This window comes from Protopterus annectens, chromosome 5.part0, assembly GCF_019279795.1.
Source record: "Protopterus annectens isolate FY-2018-M chromosome 5.part0, PAN1.0, whole genome shotgun sequence".
NCBI classification, from domain to species: Eukaryota; Metazoa; Chordata; order Ceratodontiformes; family Protopteridae; genus Protopterus; species Protopterus annectens.
In genome coordinates, this window is record NC_056735.1 from 978633978 (window position 1) to 978652439 (window position 18462).

Genomic DNA, 18462 nt, shown 5'->3' on the forward strand with positions numbered 1-18462 from the left:
CACTGTTTAAACTCAGCCTCTCCACAGGCTACGTGCCCATAGAGTGGTGCACAGCAACAGTTATTCTGCTCCACAAAGGTGGAGCCACAACAGACCCTGGGAACTACCCCCCTATAAGCCTGACCAGCTGGGTCTGCAAGGCTATGGAGTGCATCATCATGGATCTCATTAGCAGAGACATTGGGAACCTCCAAACACTGGATCCTACCCAGTTCGGCTTTGTTAAGGGCAGATCATACCTTCTAAATCTGGTGGACTTCTGAGACAGTTGCCAAGGCTAAAGATGAGGGAAAAGTGGTCCACACAGCCTATCTAGACCTCACAAAGGCCTTCAACACCATTCCCCATTCTGGTATTACAGACAAGCTCACCAGCCTAAACAGAAATCCCTATGTCACGAGATGGGTTGCCAACTGGCTCACGGACAGAACCCACGTAAGAGTTGCGGGAGCTAGGTCTGACTCTAAACTGGTTACAAGTGGCATTCCCCAAGGCTCAGTCCTAGGACCCTTCCTGTTTGGCATATACTTGTCAGAGGTACAGGCAAGTACAGGAGGGCTATGGCTGACCAAGTTCGCAGACAACTGCAAACTAGGGGTTATAATTGACTTTCCGGCTGACACAGACATCCTCCAAAAGGATCTCACTGAGACAGATACCTGGTGTCAAAACCATGGCCTCAACCTAAATGCCAAAAAGTGCATAGTCATCCCCTTTGGAAAAAACAAAGTACCCACAAACTACCACATAGGTGGTAGCCCCCTAAATACGGAAGATGTAATGAGGAATCTGAGGACCGAAGTAGATAGTAATCTCTCCTTTGATAATCACATTGCCAAAGTGGTTAGAAAATCCTTCTATGTGGCTGACCTAACCACAAAAGGGTTTGCATCTAGATCAAAACAGGTCATTGTGCCCCTCTACACATCACTCATCAGACCCATCATAGAGTACAATGCCCCATTTGGGATGTACCTTACAAGACACCTGCAACAGCTGGAAAGACCACAGAAGTACCTCACCAAGAGGATTACTGGCCTCAAACAGATGCCCTATGCAGCTCAACTGAAGAAACTCCAGCTGTACTCTTTTGCATACCCCCTACTCAGAAGTGATCTCTGCCTGACATACAAGGCCATATCCAACCCAGAACTGATGGACATAAAAAAAAACATATCCCCTTGAGCCACACGCTCTAGGGATCTAAACCTCACCACAATAAATAGGACATGCTGGAGGGATAGATTCCTGTCCCAGAGACTTCCCATGCTCTGGAACAAGATTTCATTCTACATTAGGCAGAGCTCCTCAATAACACTCTTCAAGAGAAACCTTGACGAGTGGATGGGAAACAGAAAGTTTACCTCGGGGATCACTTCAGTGGCTCTGCTGGACAGAGGCACAGGGAACTAATCTAAGGGGGAGGTGAAAGCCAAAACATTCTGGCTAGGCTTATAAATGCCTTTGTGCATATAGCCTAGTACCTACCTATGAACCTTTATGAGTCCATTATGAGAGTTCTTTTTTGATAAAGGACAGAAGGGGGATGTGGGAATCTAAGGGATGCATATGCTAACATTTATTTCTTACTAAGCACTGGAGCTTGTGTTGTCTGGCGAGGAGCATCATCAGGATGGAGAAATCCATGTATTCCAATATCCTAAGAAATTCCCATGTTGTGAGGTGGTGGAGCTGTGCTACAAGCTGAAATGCTGCTGAGAAAGACCACGTTTTCCTGCAACAAAATGCCTTTTGACTCTCACTGTTTAGCCATGTTCTCGTTCAAGAGCTGGAATTTTAGAAAGCTCAAAAAGTGTCCCAAAAGCTTAAAGCATAATAGGACGAACTGTGTGGTTTCCCCAAGTCTCCTCCAAAGGTGCTGCCTGCATCAGGCAGACATCCAGGTATAGGTAGATATGAGCTCCTTTGGTTTTGTAAAAGGCGCATTTTGTAAATACCATGGGTGCAGTTGATAAAGTAAAGGGCAAAGAAATGAATTGCAAGTGGAATCTCCCTGCTTGCTCTCTCAGGTATTGGCTCTCGACTCTGGGTTTAGGTAAGTGGAGCTAGGCATCCTTCTGATCCAATGTTATTATGAAGACGTGAGGAATGAGTAGAGGCAGGAGAGCTTGCAAGGTTAATATTCTGAACTTTTTAGTCCTTCAAGAATCTGTTTAACTTTCACAAATTTAACATGGCTCCCAAGGGCGATCTTGCTTTGGAATCTGTAATAGTCCTAAGTAAATGCCTCTGGGTATAATACTCTCTCTCGTTCTCTCTCTTTCTGTATGGCACCTTACCAGCCTATGAGGAGAGATATTGTAACAATGGTGGTTCTTTCTTTTTTCTCAAGGTACTAGGGGAATTCCTGAGATAATTTTTCTTTTTTTATGAAAAACAGTTTGTATCCTTAAACTAATATTTTCAGTACCCAGGTGTCTTTTGTGATTTTTCCCTGATCTTTCACAAAAAAAAAAAAAAAAAACGCTCTGGTTACACCCTCTTTTTTCAGTTGGTGGGTTCAGGTTAGTTAAAGGGTTGATAGGTTGGGGTGGGGTAGGGACAAGTTCTGCTGAGTTATAACTGTTCCCTTTAGGAGTCTCAGTCCTGAGAGCCTCCATACTTCTCTTTTTTGCCATACCATTTTTTTTCTTATAATGATCTTTCTTCCCTTGTTCTGCCTCTAGGAGGAAGGCTGTGTTTTGTGGCATAATTTCTGCTACCTGCTACAGACAGATGTGGGTATAACATTTTACTGATTGCATAGTATTGCCCTTCTACAACTTTTTAAGAATCTGTTTTGCAGGTGGTCCAAAAATGACTCCCTCAAAAAGAGCATTGAGGTACTTATTTATTTTATTTTATTTATTTGATTGTTTATTTCCCATTTAATAATCTAGAGTGGTCTGCTGACACTTTTCAACTATGACCTGAGCTTCATGAGCAGAAAATAGTCTTTTTTCAGCATGGGATCAATATATAATATTTATCAGAATTTATGTTAAAAGGGCATACATAATTTTATTTATTTATTGACATTCGGCGAACTGCTTCTGCTATGGGCTCCACGGCAAGAAAGACTGATGTAATGGCATTGGCCGCCTTGCTGTATAGCAATGACAACCTGATGTCAGACTACAGGTGACAGCAGTCGACGCAGGAAAAACATTGACTCTGGTATTTGGGCTGGCCGAGGGATACCACAGCAGGGATAACCCACAGGTGACGACTGCAACAGTGAAACACGAAGAACATCCCATTTTCAGTGGAGCCCCAGGAAAAAAAGCCCCAACATTAAAAGTAAAAAAAAAAAAATTGTTACAGTAAAAAAGTATAATAGTATTTCTGAAAGAGTATTTACATTAGAAATTGTGCATATTATTAACAAAATACAATAACAATGAGCAGAACAAAACATAGGTACTGTAATTATTAACAATTCAGGAGTAAGATAAAACAATCATATCTGTTAGTACTAGCAGGATAAATGGCTGACATATACAAGATGCTAAGATGTTAAGATGTATAGTTAAGAATGCATTTCAACCTAGTGATTCTTGAGTCAAGGAGAAAGCTGGAAGGGATAGAGGAGATGGGTGATAAAAAGATTGACAGATATGGTTGGGTAGTTAGTAGGAAAGAGGTGTAGGAAAAGGATGAGAGAGGGAAAAGAGGAAGACAGAAGAATGAAATAGTAAGTGGTTGAGTGTGATAAAGGGCAAAGTGGGAGATGGGTGGATGAAATAATTTAAAAAAAGGTAAAGGAGAAAGTTATCTGTTGGTTTTGGAACAGAGGCAAATATGTGAGTTAAGAAGGTAGATTTTTAGTGTAACCTTAAATTTCTTGGGATCGTGTATAGTACTGATATTTTAGGTAAGGCATTCCAGAGTTTTGCAATAGCATAGGAATACAGACACTGGCCGACTCTTTATTAGGTCTGTGTATGGTTATTAATTGTTTATCTTCAGACGGAGAGTTTGGGTAGGAATGTAGATATGCAGAATAGATTTTAAGGAAGGACAGCTTTCTGGTTTGTATATTATTTTATGTATGATAGACAGTTTTAGGTAGACTAGATGATGGGAGAGTTTGAGCCAGTTAAGTTCTGTAAAAGCATCACAGTGGTGATTGCGGTAAAATGTGCCTGTAGCAAATTTAGTGATTCTGTGACAGCAAGACTGAAGCTTACTTTTTAGTGACATGTCCAGGTTGGTGAAAATGGGGGCACCATATATTAGAGAGGGGAGCAAATAGGTATTTGCAAGTGTTCTTTTGGTAAAAGTTTCCATGATTTTTTTTTCAGCACCCCTAGTTTGAAGTGTGTTTTTTAACATGTTTGGTCAAATGTAAGTTTATTGTCTACAGTGATACCCAATAGCTTAGCATTTGTTACAACTTCAATTTCTGTGTTGTTCTATGAATACAATTTAAAAATCAGATGAGAATGATACAGGTGTACAAAGTAGGAGTTTTGCCTTGTTAGAGTTGAGTAGCAATTGTACTCCACTGAGCCAAGATTCAATTGAAGTAAAGGCATATTGTGTTATTTGCAGAAGGTGTGGTATGTTGTTTGAGGAGGAGATGATAATCATTGGTGTATTGGATTGGATTATGGAGCTTTGAAAAGTGGCAGTGTGTAGATTATTAATGAAGATATTGAAAAGGAGGGGTCAGATAATGTACCTTTGTGGGACCCCTGTTTTGTTTATCTGGTATTGTGACAAACAACCTTGCCATTTTACACATTGTTGTCTATTGGTTAGGTAGCTGGAAATTGTTGGGATGGTTGTGATTTATCATACAGTTAGAATATGCAAAGCTGTACATAGTTTCACAGAACAATAATAAATTAGTACAAAGACAGTACAACATAAAAGTTATTCAAATACATTCACAACATAAACAAAATCAAAGCATTTCAGTCATATCTATTGAGCTACTGATCATCTTGCATTGTACGTCCAGTGGTAAGAGAGATTAACCATTACCATAACAGCTGCATTTAGACTTTGTCTGAAGATGGTCCATTATTGCTTTCTTAAATTGTTCAGCAATGTCTTGATTTTTTACTTCAGCAGGCAAGTGACTCAAGGTAAAGGTTCCCAGTCTGGAAAAGGCTTTTTTTTTCAGCAGTAGTTTTAAATGGATTTTGTATCTGGCTATGACCGCCACCCCTAGGAACCTGTGAGAGCATAGTTGCTTTCCTGGATATTACTTTTGCATTTAAGTGGTAGGCAGTAACCTTGTTTTAGCGTTTTGAAGATAAAGATACTTAGCAGAAGCTTGCAGAGTGGAGTCTAAGAGGGTCTGCTGAGAGGATGAATCAGAAGATCCTGCTGTCCAACATTTGAATTTTATTAGTATTCTGAGATGAATGCAGCACCAAAAAAGGAGACCATATTCTAATTTTGGTAGTAGAATATTTTTGTGATAGCTAGCCTTGTTGCGAGTGAGAGAAGATGGTTGATTTTGTAGCAGATTTGTACATTTACATGGTCTGCCGGGGGGTAATCCCCAACTAGGCATGGCTCCTGATCACCAACCATTAAGCTGCTACTCAATGGAATGCATAAACTGTACAACAGCCAAATTTGCTGATGTTTTCTGCTACCTGAGAAGATAGGTTAAACAGTTCTAGCACCAAATCTGTTTGGGTTTGGTCTGATATCTTCACAGGTTTGTGCTTTAACTGAGATAGTAGTGTCTTCTGGTATTTCAGTGTGGGTATGATAACAGCCCTGAATTGGACTGTGATGTTTTACTTTCACTATCACTGCAGTCAGTTGTTGGCTGGAAACTGCAGTAGACACCTTGCTGGTAACTGATATGTATAATGTCTGGATCAACAATGAGATTTTTATAAAGATATTGCAAGCATCCACAGTCATGTAAAAATAGCATTGTTTCCTGGGAGTGGGAGGTTAACAGTCTAGCTAAAAAGAAGCACTGGTAAATACACCCCACAAATGCTACTGTCACTGCAGGCATTGCTAAAGGTTTTGTTTCAGCTAAATTCATGGAGGTTATCCCCTCTGGGTATCTGAGAATTCCTTAGTCTCACAAGTGAAATGGTCTTTCATTCTGTTGAAGATTTCAACAATTTGAAAATACTCTGGTGGGGAGGCAGACGAGAAGCTGTCCTTAGAGTCTGATGCATAACTGGGAAGGGAAGGCATTAGTCTGACACAGACCATGTCTGATTCCTTGGGAGGGGCATTTCCCTTCTCAATATACTAGGGCTGCCTGACACTGATTGCTGTTCTGAAGATGGCTGCAAGCTCTTAAGAAAGCCTACCAAACCCTCAGCCAACTTCAAGCCTAGAGAGTTCTTTGGCTTCTGACAAGATACTGTATTCCTCTCCTATATCATTTGGGTGAGGGCACTTCTCTATTCTTCTTTTTTTGGAACATTTGCTATAGGCTTGACTGATGCCATAGCAGTCTTGGTGAAGGTGCACACCCTAGACAGTCATCAATAACTGACACCCAAAAAGCTAAAGGAGGTATAAACATGCACAGTATAATCAAAAAGTTAAGACAGCTCCCTCATACAGCTAATTATACATCTGAGAACTCCAAACGCTAGGCCAGACTGACAGACTTCACTGATCTGCACTTGTAGTGCAGCAAGAAGCAACCATAGATGGTGCAGGCAAATAACTCTCTTATACCTCTCATGTGCTAATGTTCAGCCGGGGGTGCCTGCCTGGCCAGGATGGGGAAGGGTGGAATGCTTTGGAAGTCAGGCCAGATGTTAGTACTTCTGTGGCAGAAATCTCCATGAAGTTATCATTACTGCAAAAGAATGAATATCTTATGATACTTACTTGCATAAAAGGATGTGTCACAGCAGTGATGACAGTGCTTCCTTATTCACTAAATATTAGAAAAAAAACCATTCTCTTAACAATGAGGTTGTCTTACTCACCTGTACACATCATGCTTGGTGTCAAAAACCCGAGTCTTCCCTTTGAAGCGTTCCGGTGGCAAGTATGCAATAGTACCACAGAATCCATCCATACTGATGTCACATGAATTGGCAATACCATTCCATTTGGCTAAACCAAAGTCAGAAATCTGTGGAACAGGGAAATTTTTTTTAGAATGGTTTACTGATTTTTGACAATTATATTCCATGACAAATGTTATTGCCCTGCCCATGCAAAGTACATTATATGGCCAGAATACAAAATAGTTTTGATGGCAATTACCTTCAATGTACCCATTTTTCATATATGTATAACCCCAGATCATTTATTTCTGGGTATGATTATAGGTGGTTATCTTTGATGTCAGAAGGTTAAATGTAATACTGTTTGATAAACATATGGTTACTTATCAAAACTTCCTACCAAATAAACTGCCTTACTCACCATTTATTTAGTGAACAGAAAAACATTAATCCGCATTAAAATATTGTATTGTTTTATATCTCTTTATACTAATGGACTTCTGTATACGTTTTCCAGCTTCAGAAAAAAATGCATTCCAAAATTATGTTGAATTTAACCTTAGAGGGCAAGATATAAAACTTCTGGTGAAGTATCTACTGCTTACATTGACATAAATTGAAGTATGCAGTGGATAAACATTTTTGTCACTCTTCACCTCTTTCTCTTCATTGTAACTATTACTAAATAACAGACTTTACTCATTGCCAAACCCCTACTTTTTAACAAGCCATCTAGTTGCCTAACCTTACATCCGATGAACTGACTAAATATTTTTGTACAAAAATGTAATGTGGTATGCAGTACTGCATGCTTAGACTACATATCAGTGCTTCAGGAGGTGGGAGTAAATGTGAGTAATGCAGGGGTAGACTAGGTATCGGTACCATAGAGGTGGAGTGGGTATTAGTACAGTAGAGATAAGAGTGAGTATTAGTACTGCAAGGGCGGGCTGGCTATCAGTACCAGAATGATGGAGATGTCATCGGTACTGCAAAGGTAAGCTAGGTATATGTACAGCAGAAGTGAACTGAGTATCAACACTATGAGGGGCTGAGTAATGGTACTTTAGGGGTAGGCTGGGTATTAGTACTACATAGGTAAATTGATATGCACCCCCCACACATTTTGAGGACACATTTCTTAGAAAGGGAGGACAAGTAAAGTGCATAATTCAAAACAGAAGCAATTACATTCAGAACGAACATAAAATTATTTACTTCATCAGAAAGACAATGAGCACTGAAAAGGCAGTCAGCAGAGACTGCAAAAATACAGCCACAAATAAAAGACATGAAACAGAGACTAGGTAATCAGATTTCTAGTTTGGAGGAATGAATGAGCAATGACAAGAAAACTAGGTGCTTGATTAAAGATCTACAATGGGGCCCACTGCACACCAGCAGTAAGCCTGGCCAGATGTTAGAGAAAGGAAGGGGCTCACTTACTTTATTTCATTTATTTATTTTTGTGTGTTTTCCGGGGTAGAGCACTGATCCCCGTGGACCTTCCTCAGATCCGCCCTGGGAGTGTTGTCTGGTTAAGTGACTTCCTTCACCATGAGATTCTGCATAGTAGGTGACAAATTTCTTTGCACATTGTCCTGAACCATTAATAACCGCTTTCCCTACCTTCTGGTACCATGCTTGTTAGCCTCCATTATTTTCTTTTAATGATAATACGCCAAGCTGCTGCCCGACACCATTTGGGCTGATTTCTTGCTAGCCATGACTTCTGTGTAAAGTCTGAATGCTCTTTCTTTGACTAAGTCTTTGGTTTGCTTTCACACTACAAAGATATTCTGATAGGTAAAGTGGCATCTTCCAACTGTCTTTAAGTGTGTGTGTGTCTGTGTGCATATCTATATCTCTAGATGTGTATATATATATATATATATATATATATATATATATATATATATATATATATATATACATCCTGTAAAAGACTGGTGTCTGCCCAGAAATGGTTCAACTCCTTCATGCCCATTCACAGGGCTAGAATCAGACTGCCTTACCCCTTGAAAAGATAGAGTGAAAATGTACAATGAAGATTGACTCAAAGTGTACCATGTTGAGACGTACTGAAAGATAATGAATGAAAACATTTATGAAAGTCTTAAAACAATAATTGAAATTAAAATGCTCTCTGGTGTCCAGTGATGATAAGTAGCAAATTATAATTCTAACAGCTTACTTGTTTGTTTATTCATACCATGGGTAATTCAGGGTTAATTCTAAATGCTCTCTGGTGTCCAGTGATAAGTAGCAAATTATAATTTTAACAGCTTACTTGTTTGTTTATTCATACCATGGGTAATTCAGGGTTAATTCTAGCTGATAAATTTTGTTTCAGATCTCTTCAGTTACTATTCAGAACAAGCTGTTCTGAGCCCTCCCTCAACACTATTTCTAGTGGGCTTGCTGTCTATCTAGACGTTTCTGACCTACTGAGGTGCAGACTGTTTGGTATGCAATAAGGCATTGGTGTGCGTGTATGGTACAGATATAACCACATGTGTAAGGGGTTACAGTCCCTGGGAGTGTAGTATTATCTGTACCATGCATACTCCACCAATTGCCTTAGTGCACTTATAAAATGGTTATATGTATTTTTTCTAGTTTGAATTTAATTATGTTCCTCTAATCCTATGCATAATAAAATCCAGAACTACAGACATACTCTAAAATAAGGGGTCTATATTATATATTCGAAGCTTCAAAATTCAAAACTTGAATCTTTGAATATATAATAAAAATGTAAAAAAAACCCCACTTACCTTAATGGCTTGAGCAGGAGGGCAAGCCCCCTTGCACCCCCCACACCACCCCTACTTAAATAAACCAACTCCGAGACTATATTTCAGTGCAGAAAAGGGAAAATTTCCCATTCTGCGTGTTACTTTTCATCTTCAAATTTTTCAAAGTTTGATCATATGGTGTCGACCATATGACATTCGAAATATGAAACGTTCAATAATTTAATAGGGACCCAAAGTAAACCCTTAATCCTATAATCTTTAAGCAACATCTTAAGCAACAACTCTTGGAAACATGGTCATGTTTGTGCCATTCACCAGGGTAATACCTCAACTCCTTAATACCCACTAAACCACATCCTCCCAATACCATAAATATCAACCCACACAAAATAAAAAAAAAATATCTTTAATCTGCCTTCTTCTAGCTATCTGCCATTTACCTATGAATTCTCTCTGGCCACCTCCTTCCATACCTATTCTCTTACCCCTTCCATTAAAACTTCTCTCCCATACAACTCATCAAATTTACTCTGCATATATCTGCACCTATTAACTACCATTCCACTGTACTTCACAATCTACTCTTCTGTCTTATAACTCAGTAGTCAATGTACTAGTTAACACCATTTTCTGTACCTTATTAACTATCCCTTGCATCAGTCTTACCCCACCTATAGCAGCCAAATTGGGTTGCTATTACATAATCAAAAGGCTAAACATCGAACGGCTTTAATGTTGGAAATGCCATTCAACTATGTGCTTTTTGTGAAATCACAGTAGAGTGAAGATCAGAGTATTTGCCCTTTCCTCACTGTAGTGTGATCTCGGAGTTGGTGTATATAGCTGGGGGTGTGTGGGGGGCACAGCCCCCCACAACAGCGACTTTGAGGTCCAGCATTTTTGGCCTTTAAGCCATTCGATGTTCAGTGTCTTTGGTGTTGTAATACAGACCCACCAAATCACTCATCCTTGAAGCTGTATAAGCCTAAACTTAGTAAACAATGTTAATAATGAACACTGTACTAGAGTGCCTCTATTTTCTGTTGCTTGTTGAAACATCTTATTTTCTTCTCTCCTGTTGCTAATTATTTCGGGCCTTTAGCTGTGCTTGTAACGTACATTGAAACTAAGGTATTTCTGTACTGCAGCAGCTCTGCTTAGCTTTCTTAATGTTCAAGATATTTTACTTCTTGTCTACTTTGGTTTAGTCATTAGTAGGTTTAGTAGACTACCTAGTCATTGCAGTAATACAAACTTTTTGTCTTCTTACCAGTAATTTTCTACTAGCCTTGTACTCCTCTTATTGTAACCTTTTGTAAACATAGTGTATGTATTCTGTGTGGATCACTTCAACCTTGGGCCACCACTGTTAATGGGCCTTGTGCCCACTTGGAATACCCTGGTAAACAAATGTTAATAAGTAAATAATAAAACATTTTCATGAAGTACAAGGAAATAATCCAGGGTGCGTGATTAGCAATTCTAAAGAATAAAGAAATGTTGGACATAGCCTTTGAAAAAACATCTAAAGGCCACATCCACAATTTTTTCTCCCCTTTTAAGCCATTTCATCTTCCCACTAGTTTGTTGCATTCACTAATGCACTTGAAAATGACAATTGCATATTCATTTTCAGTACTAATTTTCTTCTGTCCATTTTCCCACCTTACTTAGAGGAAAACTACATTAGAACTCACAAAGCATGTTTTTTTTCACTGTGTCTGTTTTCTGAACTATTTTAATGCCTCAAAATCACTCCAAGTGTTTCTTCCAAAATTTTAATGCATTTCCCACAAAATGGCGGATGATGGGGCCTGCGTTGGTACTTTGATCTTGTTTTCATTCCTTCTTCCCAGAATACATTTCAAGTCCTCTTTATGAGTCATGCTAGAAATAAGGAAGTGGTGGTGTTGTCTCATGCCATTAAGATAGAATGGCAGGACTGTAAAACACTGTCATCTAACACACTTTCTCTAACAAAGTTACTGCTATTTTTCCCTGACTGAGCCTCATTTATGTGTCTGTCAGAGCTTGTTCTATGCTATAAACAGCTGTTAGCAACTTCCAGCAAAAGAAAGTAGGTAACTAGCAGGCATTTGTAAAGGGATTCTTTTGTAGTTCTAAGAGAAATGACAGACCTTCTCCCACTCTCTCATGCTGAGATGTGAGCTCTCATTGCAGTAAATGACCCTTGCTGTATATGTACAGGTGACAAGTACTCTAAAGTCTGTCCACTACCTTCCAATGCCTTCAGTGGGAAGTTCTCTCTCATGAATTATGCAGAGTTAAAATGTACTTTACTAGTTCCTTAATTATTTCTGTCATGTTCACCCACCCTTTTTTTTTTCTATTTCATATTTATTTACATTTTGGTAACCAGCAAAGTGAACTGGTCCCAGGACACTTTTTAGCCATGATTTGGGCAACACTGACATAACAACAAGTAATAAATGTAAGAAAAAAAAATACTGACATAAAGACATTGACAAGGACTGCATGTGGAACAGATAACCAAATGTGTGAAAGTGAATAAGTAAGATATTAGCATTTACTAGAATGTATACATTAATAATAATTACTATGATAACTTTATTACAAATAATGAATTGCATGCACCCATACTGCACAAGTCAGAGCACTGTAAGACAATACTGTTCTTAAATGACCAGGAATAAGCAAGTGAATGTTTTATGGCTTCACAAAAGAAAAGTATGGCAAAATAATTATGTATGCATCACTTTTGTTTTCATAAGATAGTATGAAAACATACTGAACCTACAAATTTTGGAATGGAACAACCATTGCAGTTGACCCTAATAACTAGTATGGTGAAAAAGATTTGGAACATGCAGAAAGTAGGAGAAAGGAGGTTGAACAGGATGATGACAATTAAATAATGTACACATGCATGCACACAACCCATCTGTGTGCATATATATTTGTATGCATTTGTATGTGTGTGCCATGTACACATACATACATGGACATCCATATGTCAATGCATGTGTGACTACTTACAAAAATAACTACTGCATATTTCTCTCTAGATGTATTCATACTGTATTGCATCCAACATATAGAATACATGCTGCACACATTTTTATTCACACACACTTTATCTATATATATATATATATATATATATATATTACAATATTATATTTTATATATATATATATATATATATATATATATATATATATATATATATATTACAATATTATTTTATATACCCGTGGTGGTGGTGCTGCGTTACCGTTGTCGCCTCACAGTAAGACACTGTCCGGTTCGATTCTCAGCTAGAGCGACTTCAGCGTGGAGACATGCATGAATGGGCATACCTTCGTTGAAGGTTGTGCGTCAGGGCTGGTAACTCGGCATGTAAAAATCAACTACCAATCATTAACGGACCGGAGTTCCGCTGTGGCGACCCCCTAACCGGGAAAAGCCGAAAGACACAAACAAACAATATTATATTATATATATGTGTGTGTGTTTATGTGCAGATACATAGAGTTAAACAAATTATATATTTTGATTTGTTTTTATTTAAAGGATATGACGTTATCACACCCACACACACACACACACACACACACACACACACACACACACACACACACACAAAATATGTTTTTGTGCATACACGTAAGATGTATGCTACACTCATGTACTTTGTGTATATACATATGGGGATCTACTTTGAAATAATGAAATACCAAAATGCAGAACTATAGAATTTCGAGACCACAATGTTGAAACTACTATTTCCTGAAAGTTTAAAACATCGACACTCAAAATATCAAAACAAAAGAAGCAAAGCTAACCTTTCTGCCCCTAAACTACTACAAAATAAAAAACAAATCAAGTTCTCTGTTTAAGCAGTTGGGCAAGGCATTCTGCACCCCCACACCCTGTGCTAATTAAATATATCAACTCCGAAATCACACTACATAGAAGAGGATGGTAAATATACTGTCTGTGCAGTACGGCTGCAAATCTATAGTTCACAACAGTGGCCTCTGTACATAAAGACAATGTAATTTTTTCACTACTGACCATTTACTTAATACGCAAAACCACCTCTACCTGAAACATTACCTTCATGATAACACTTAAAACACCAATGTATTCTTATTTATACAGTCTGGTCCACATAGTACACTTACCCTTCAATTGTAACCACTAAAATGTTTTTCCAAAGTTCCAATAACTTCATAGCTACCCAATGGAGCACTACCTCTGAACTTAACTACCGCCATACTTTTTTTCTAAAAAACTACGTTACCTGAAAGAGATAATGTGCCATTTGCAAGTATACTGCACAATTATTAACTTCCTTTTGACATGTAGAGTCAATGGTGTAAATAATTTTGACATTGTGGTCTCGAGATTCTGTAGTTCAGGATTTTGGTATTTTGTTATTTCAAAGTAGAACTGTATGTGTGCGTGTGTGTATTATAGATAGTTGGATATATATATATATTCTCTCACACTCTCTCACACTCTCTCACACTCTCTCACACTCTCTCACACTCTTTCACACTCTTTCACACTCACACATACATACACACACACACAAATCCAAATTATGAAGGGCATGAATTGCATGGTTTTGTTGTTTTGATGTATAATATGTGCAAATATTGGACTGTACCTTTAAATGCAGACTTTAAGAGTTGCATTGTAGCCATTTCCTTTTTAGAAACTGATGACACCATGGGGCAAAACCGGTTTGTTTTCATTTTCTGCTGTACATTCATTAGTAAATCATGCTTATATTTTTGCATTTATTTTATGGCAGAGCTGGAGGTTTTTGTTGGTAGAATATACCATATTTCTTTCTAAATAAGACCTAACCAGAGATTAAGGCCTAGCATGGTTTTTCCAGGGTGTTCATAATATAAGCCCTACCCCAAAAATAAGCCCCAGTTAATATCGTCAACAACACACAATGGCCATGTTGAATTATAAAAGAATATTATTGACACCCGTTGACTGAGGTTATCATACTCTGTTCGCCCTTTTCGGACCATTCGGACACCCAACTTCTCTTTGCAGAAAGTCGTAAGACTCTTTCACTGGGAGTCCTCCATGATTCTCACTGTAACCCTGATCATCACTCACACTTGACATTTGAGATCCTTGGCCCATAAACCCACACAGGTGTACTTTGATCGGTCAAAATACAGACAACGTGCAGGAAGTGCTCGCTCATGGTAACGAGCAGCTGTGGTAGTGTCTTCTCTTCATAACCGGCACCATTTTGTGTTGCCACTCCAGTCACACAAGTCTTCAATTAACCCCCCCACCCAGACAAGATGAGTGCAAAAAGAAAGAGCTATTTTATCGAGTACAAGAAATGAATCGCAGAGGACTCCTGGGGAAAGAACCTGACGGTTTTCTGTAAAGAGAAGACGTTAGATCTACGAATGGTCCGAAAATGGCAAGCAGCATACATTAACCTCAGTCAACAGGCAGACAAGGGAAACACTAAAGTGTAAGTGTGGGTCAGGTCAGCAACCATTATTTCCTGAGCTTGAAGACATCATCTGTGAGTGGATTGCTAACAGGAGAGCAAAAGCTTTGGTTGTGCGCAAGGGTGATATTCAAGCATTTGCCCTTGCAGTAGCACCACAGTTAGAAATATCCCCAGAAGAATTCAAAGCATCATAACATTGGCTGGATGGCTTCCTTCAGCGATATGAACTGTCTCTAAGAAGATCAACAACACTGTTCAAGCTGGAAGATACTAAAGTTATTAAACGTGCACTTGCCAAGTCCTTTGTTGTTGGCATTGGCTTTTCTAAATACCAACTCTCCAACATGATTGCTATGGATGAAACTACAGTGTTTAGTAGCCAAGGATCTCAAACAACAATTGATCAGAGGGGTGCCTCGTCAATCTACATTCCCTCCACTAGTTACGAGAGTGTACGTGTTACCTGTATTTTGGCAATTCGTCTAGCTGGAAAGAAAACCCCACCTCTAATCATTAGTAAGGGCAAGACAAATAAGATTGAACATATTTCAGGCATTTACATTCTTGAAACCGAAAAAGCCTGGTGCACTCAAGCAGTTATAAGGAAGTGTGTCGATGTAATGCTGCCACTTGTTTTGTGAGTGGCAAAAGAGGTCTGCTAGTCTGGGATTCAGCCAGCACTTACCGCGCTAAAGAAGCGAAGAAATTCCTAGCATGGAGGAGACTAGATCAAATAATGATTCCTGCAGGAATGACTGCCTATCTCCAGAATCTTGATATTTCAGTAAACAAGCCATTCAAGGACCATTTGCGCATGGAACTCCATGACTACATTTAAAACAGAATAGAGAGAAATCAGCGTGGAAACTTTTGTGAAGGCTAGCCTGAAAGAGGTCGTGATGTGGATGAAAAATTCATGGGATAAAATCACTGACAGCTGTGTTGCCAATGTACTATGAGCAGGCTACTTGGACAAGCAGTGCTCATTTAAGGACAGCTCTATTGCTAGGCATGACAGACTGGGGCCAATGGTGCTACAGGAAATGGAGTCACAAGAAATTCAGACCGAAATTTCGGGGGTTGGACACTTAAGACAAGATTCCAGAAGAAGATGACATGACTGAATTTGAATAACTGTGAAAGCCAAGGTGCAGATATTCTAGAGTTGAAATGTTTGTTGCACTGTTTATGACTCAAAGTCAGTGGGACTCTCTTGCCATAGATCTGCGTGTACCAGATATACATCCCCTCTGGAAGGATTTCAAAAAAAATCATGAGACATTTTTATGAGCAGTATCAGTGCACCTAGCTGATTGGTTGCCACCTATCTCTCTACAGTTCTGTCCTGTGTGTGTGTATGTGCGTGCGTGTGTGTGTGTGTGTGGGGGGGGGGGCTTGAAAATGGTAAACGTATTCATACTTTACAAGAAAAAAATATTTTTTGACTTTTCTCTGAATGTTACACAATCTTTCATAGTACATTTAAGTTATCTTAACATATAAACTGTTATAAATAACCAACATTTAAAGCTTAGCATTTCAATACTGTGATGCTGTTTATGTAACTTTGCCAGAAGAGGTGACAACTGCCTTTGAACCACTGACTGATCTAATTGCTTTGGTTTGCTATGAAAGGGGAATGTTAAATTCTCCTCCTCTCTGCAATACAAATAGTGGAAAACAGTTTCACAGTGGTCTGTCCTTTTTTTAGCAGCTGCTGTGCTTCTGACATTAGCTGGATTACTTGACCATCTAAAACTGACAGCAGTACCTGACAGCATAAACTACAGATTTATCAAATGTGTGCCCATATCCTATACAAAACTACTCCTAAAGATACTTAAATTTTGCTCTTCTTCAGCTGATGACCTGCCAAATGAGTACCTAAAAATAGATGCCAATAGCATTGCTTATCCTGTGTCAATCCTTATAAATAGGTCAGTAAGAGAATCCAGCATTCCCTCTTTCTGTAAAAAGTTGCATATTACCCCGCTGCACAAAGGACGAAATTCAACAGATGTTAATAACTTTAGACCTGTAGCAATTTTCTCTCTCTTCACCAAAATTCTTGAAAAATGTATTCGAAAACAATAGACTATGTCCTGCAGGAAGAGCTCCGATCCCCTAAACAAGATGGCTTCCATCCTTCCCATAGTATTAGCGCTGCCCTTCTAACTTATTACAGATACTGTCAATAAAGCTAAAGATAATGGCAAACTAGTCTCTTCCTTATTTCTAGACTTGTCTAAAATCTTTAACAAAGTTTGTCACAGCAAACTTCTACTTCAAATGTCCTCACTAGCTCTCTCTCAGCCCACCCTTCTCTGGCTTAAAAGCTACCTGTCCAATAGGTATTAGTAAGTAAAATGGCACTCTATGCTCTTTCCTTACTTCCCAGTTACCAATGGCTCTATACTTGGTCCCATCATTTTTACCAACATCCTCTATGCTTCCACACAACAGGCCACCCTAATACAGTATGCAGATGATTCCACTCAGATTTATATATCTGACAATATGGTGCACTCCAAAAAATTACAAAGGAAGCTTTAACAGCCACTGAAACATGGCTTCGTAACTCACAACTCATGCTCAACTCAAAAAAGACCAAACTACTACTTTTTTCCCTAAATCCCTCTCTCATGAAAAAACAAAGTCCTCCCCCTCTAGATAATACAACCATTGAAGTAACTTCTCATAGCAAACTATTAGGGGTGATAGTGGATGATAATCTTAGATTCTAGCTGCATATACAAAATTGCATAAGAAAAACTGGGGTTGCAATGCCTTGCATTGTATGATTTTTTTTTTCATTCTTTGATTATATTGATATATCTGAGGTATATTCACTCAACAAAGTGGCTGAATCTGCTGGGCATGAGTGAACACTTACATGTGTGCGTGTTTGTGTGTCCAGGTCTGTGTGAGGTTTTTCTTTGTATATGTGTGCGTCTGTACTTCTGAGTATGTGTGTAGACATTAAATGCTTACATAGCATATTTTGGTTGTAAAATACTTTCTCCAATAACAGTTACATATATACCATTACAAATTTGAAACATTAGGCAATGGAACTATTTTACACCAAAAATATATAACAAAAAATACAAAATTTGACAGATAGCTCATCTTCTAAGTGCAGTAATACCCTGGAGAGTGTGAGCTATCAGGGAAATAGCACCACTTCAGGGGTGTGAAGGCCCTCCACCTACAATGTGAAAATTCACAACAACTCAAAGGTGGGTATTAAATCCCTGATAACATCCAC

At 38.7% G+C, this 18462-nt stretch overlaps 1 protein-coding gene across 1 annotated transcript in view; it reads right to left on the reverse strand.

The window, feature by feature from the left end:
• RIPK4 (receptor interacting serine/threonine kinase 4) overlaps positions 1 to 18462 on the reverse strand; it is a 290197-nt gene that overhangs the window by 70518 nt on the left and 201217 nt on the right. Inside the window, exon 3 of the mRNA XM_044072734.1 lies at positions 6930 to 7078. Coding sequence (XP_043928669.1) covers positions 6930 to 7078 — 149 coding nt within the window. The remainder of the gene's footprint in view (positions 1 to 6929; positions 7079 to 18462) is intronic.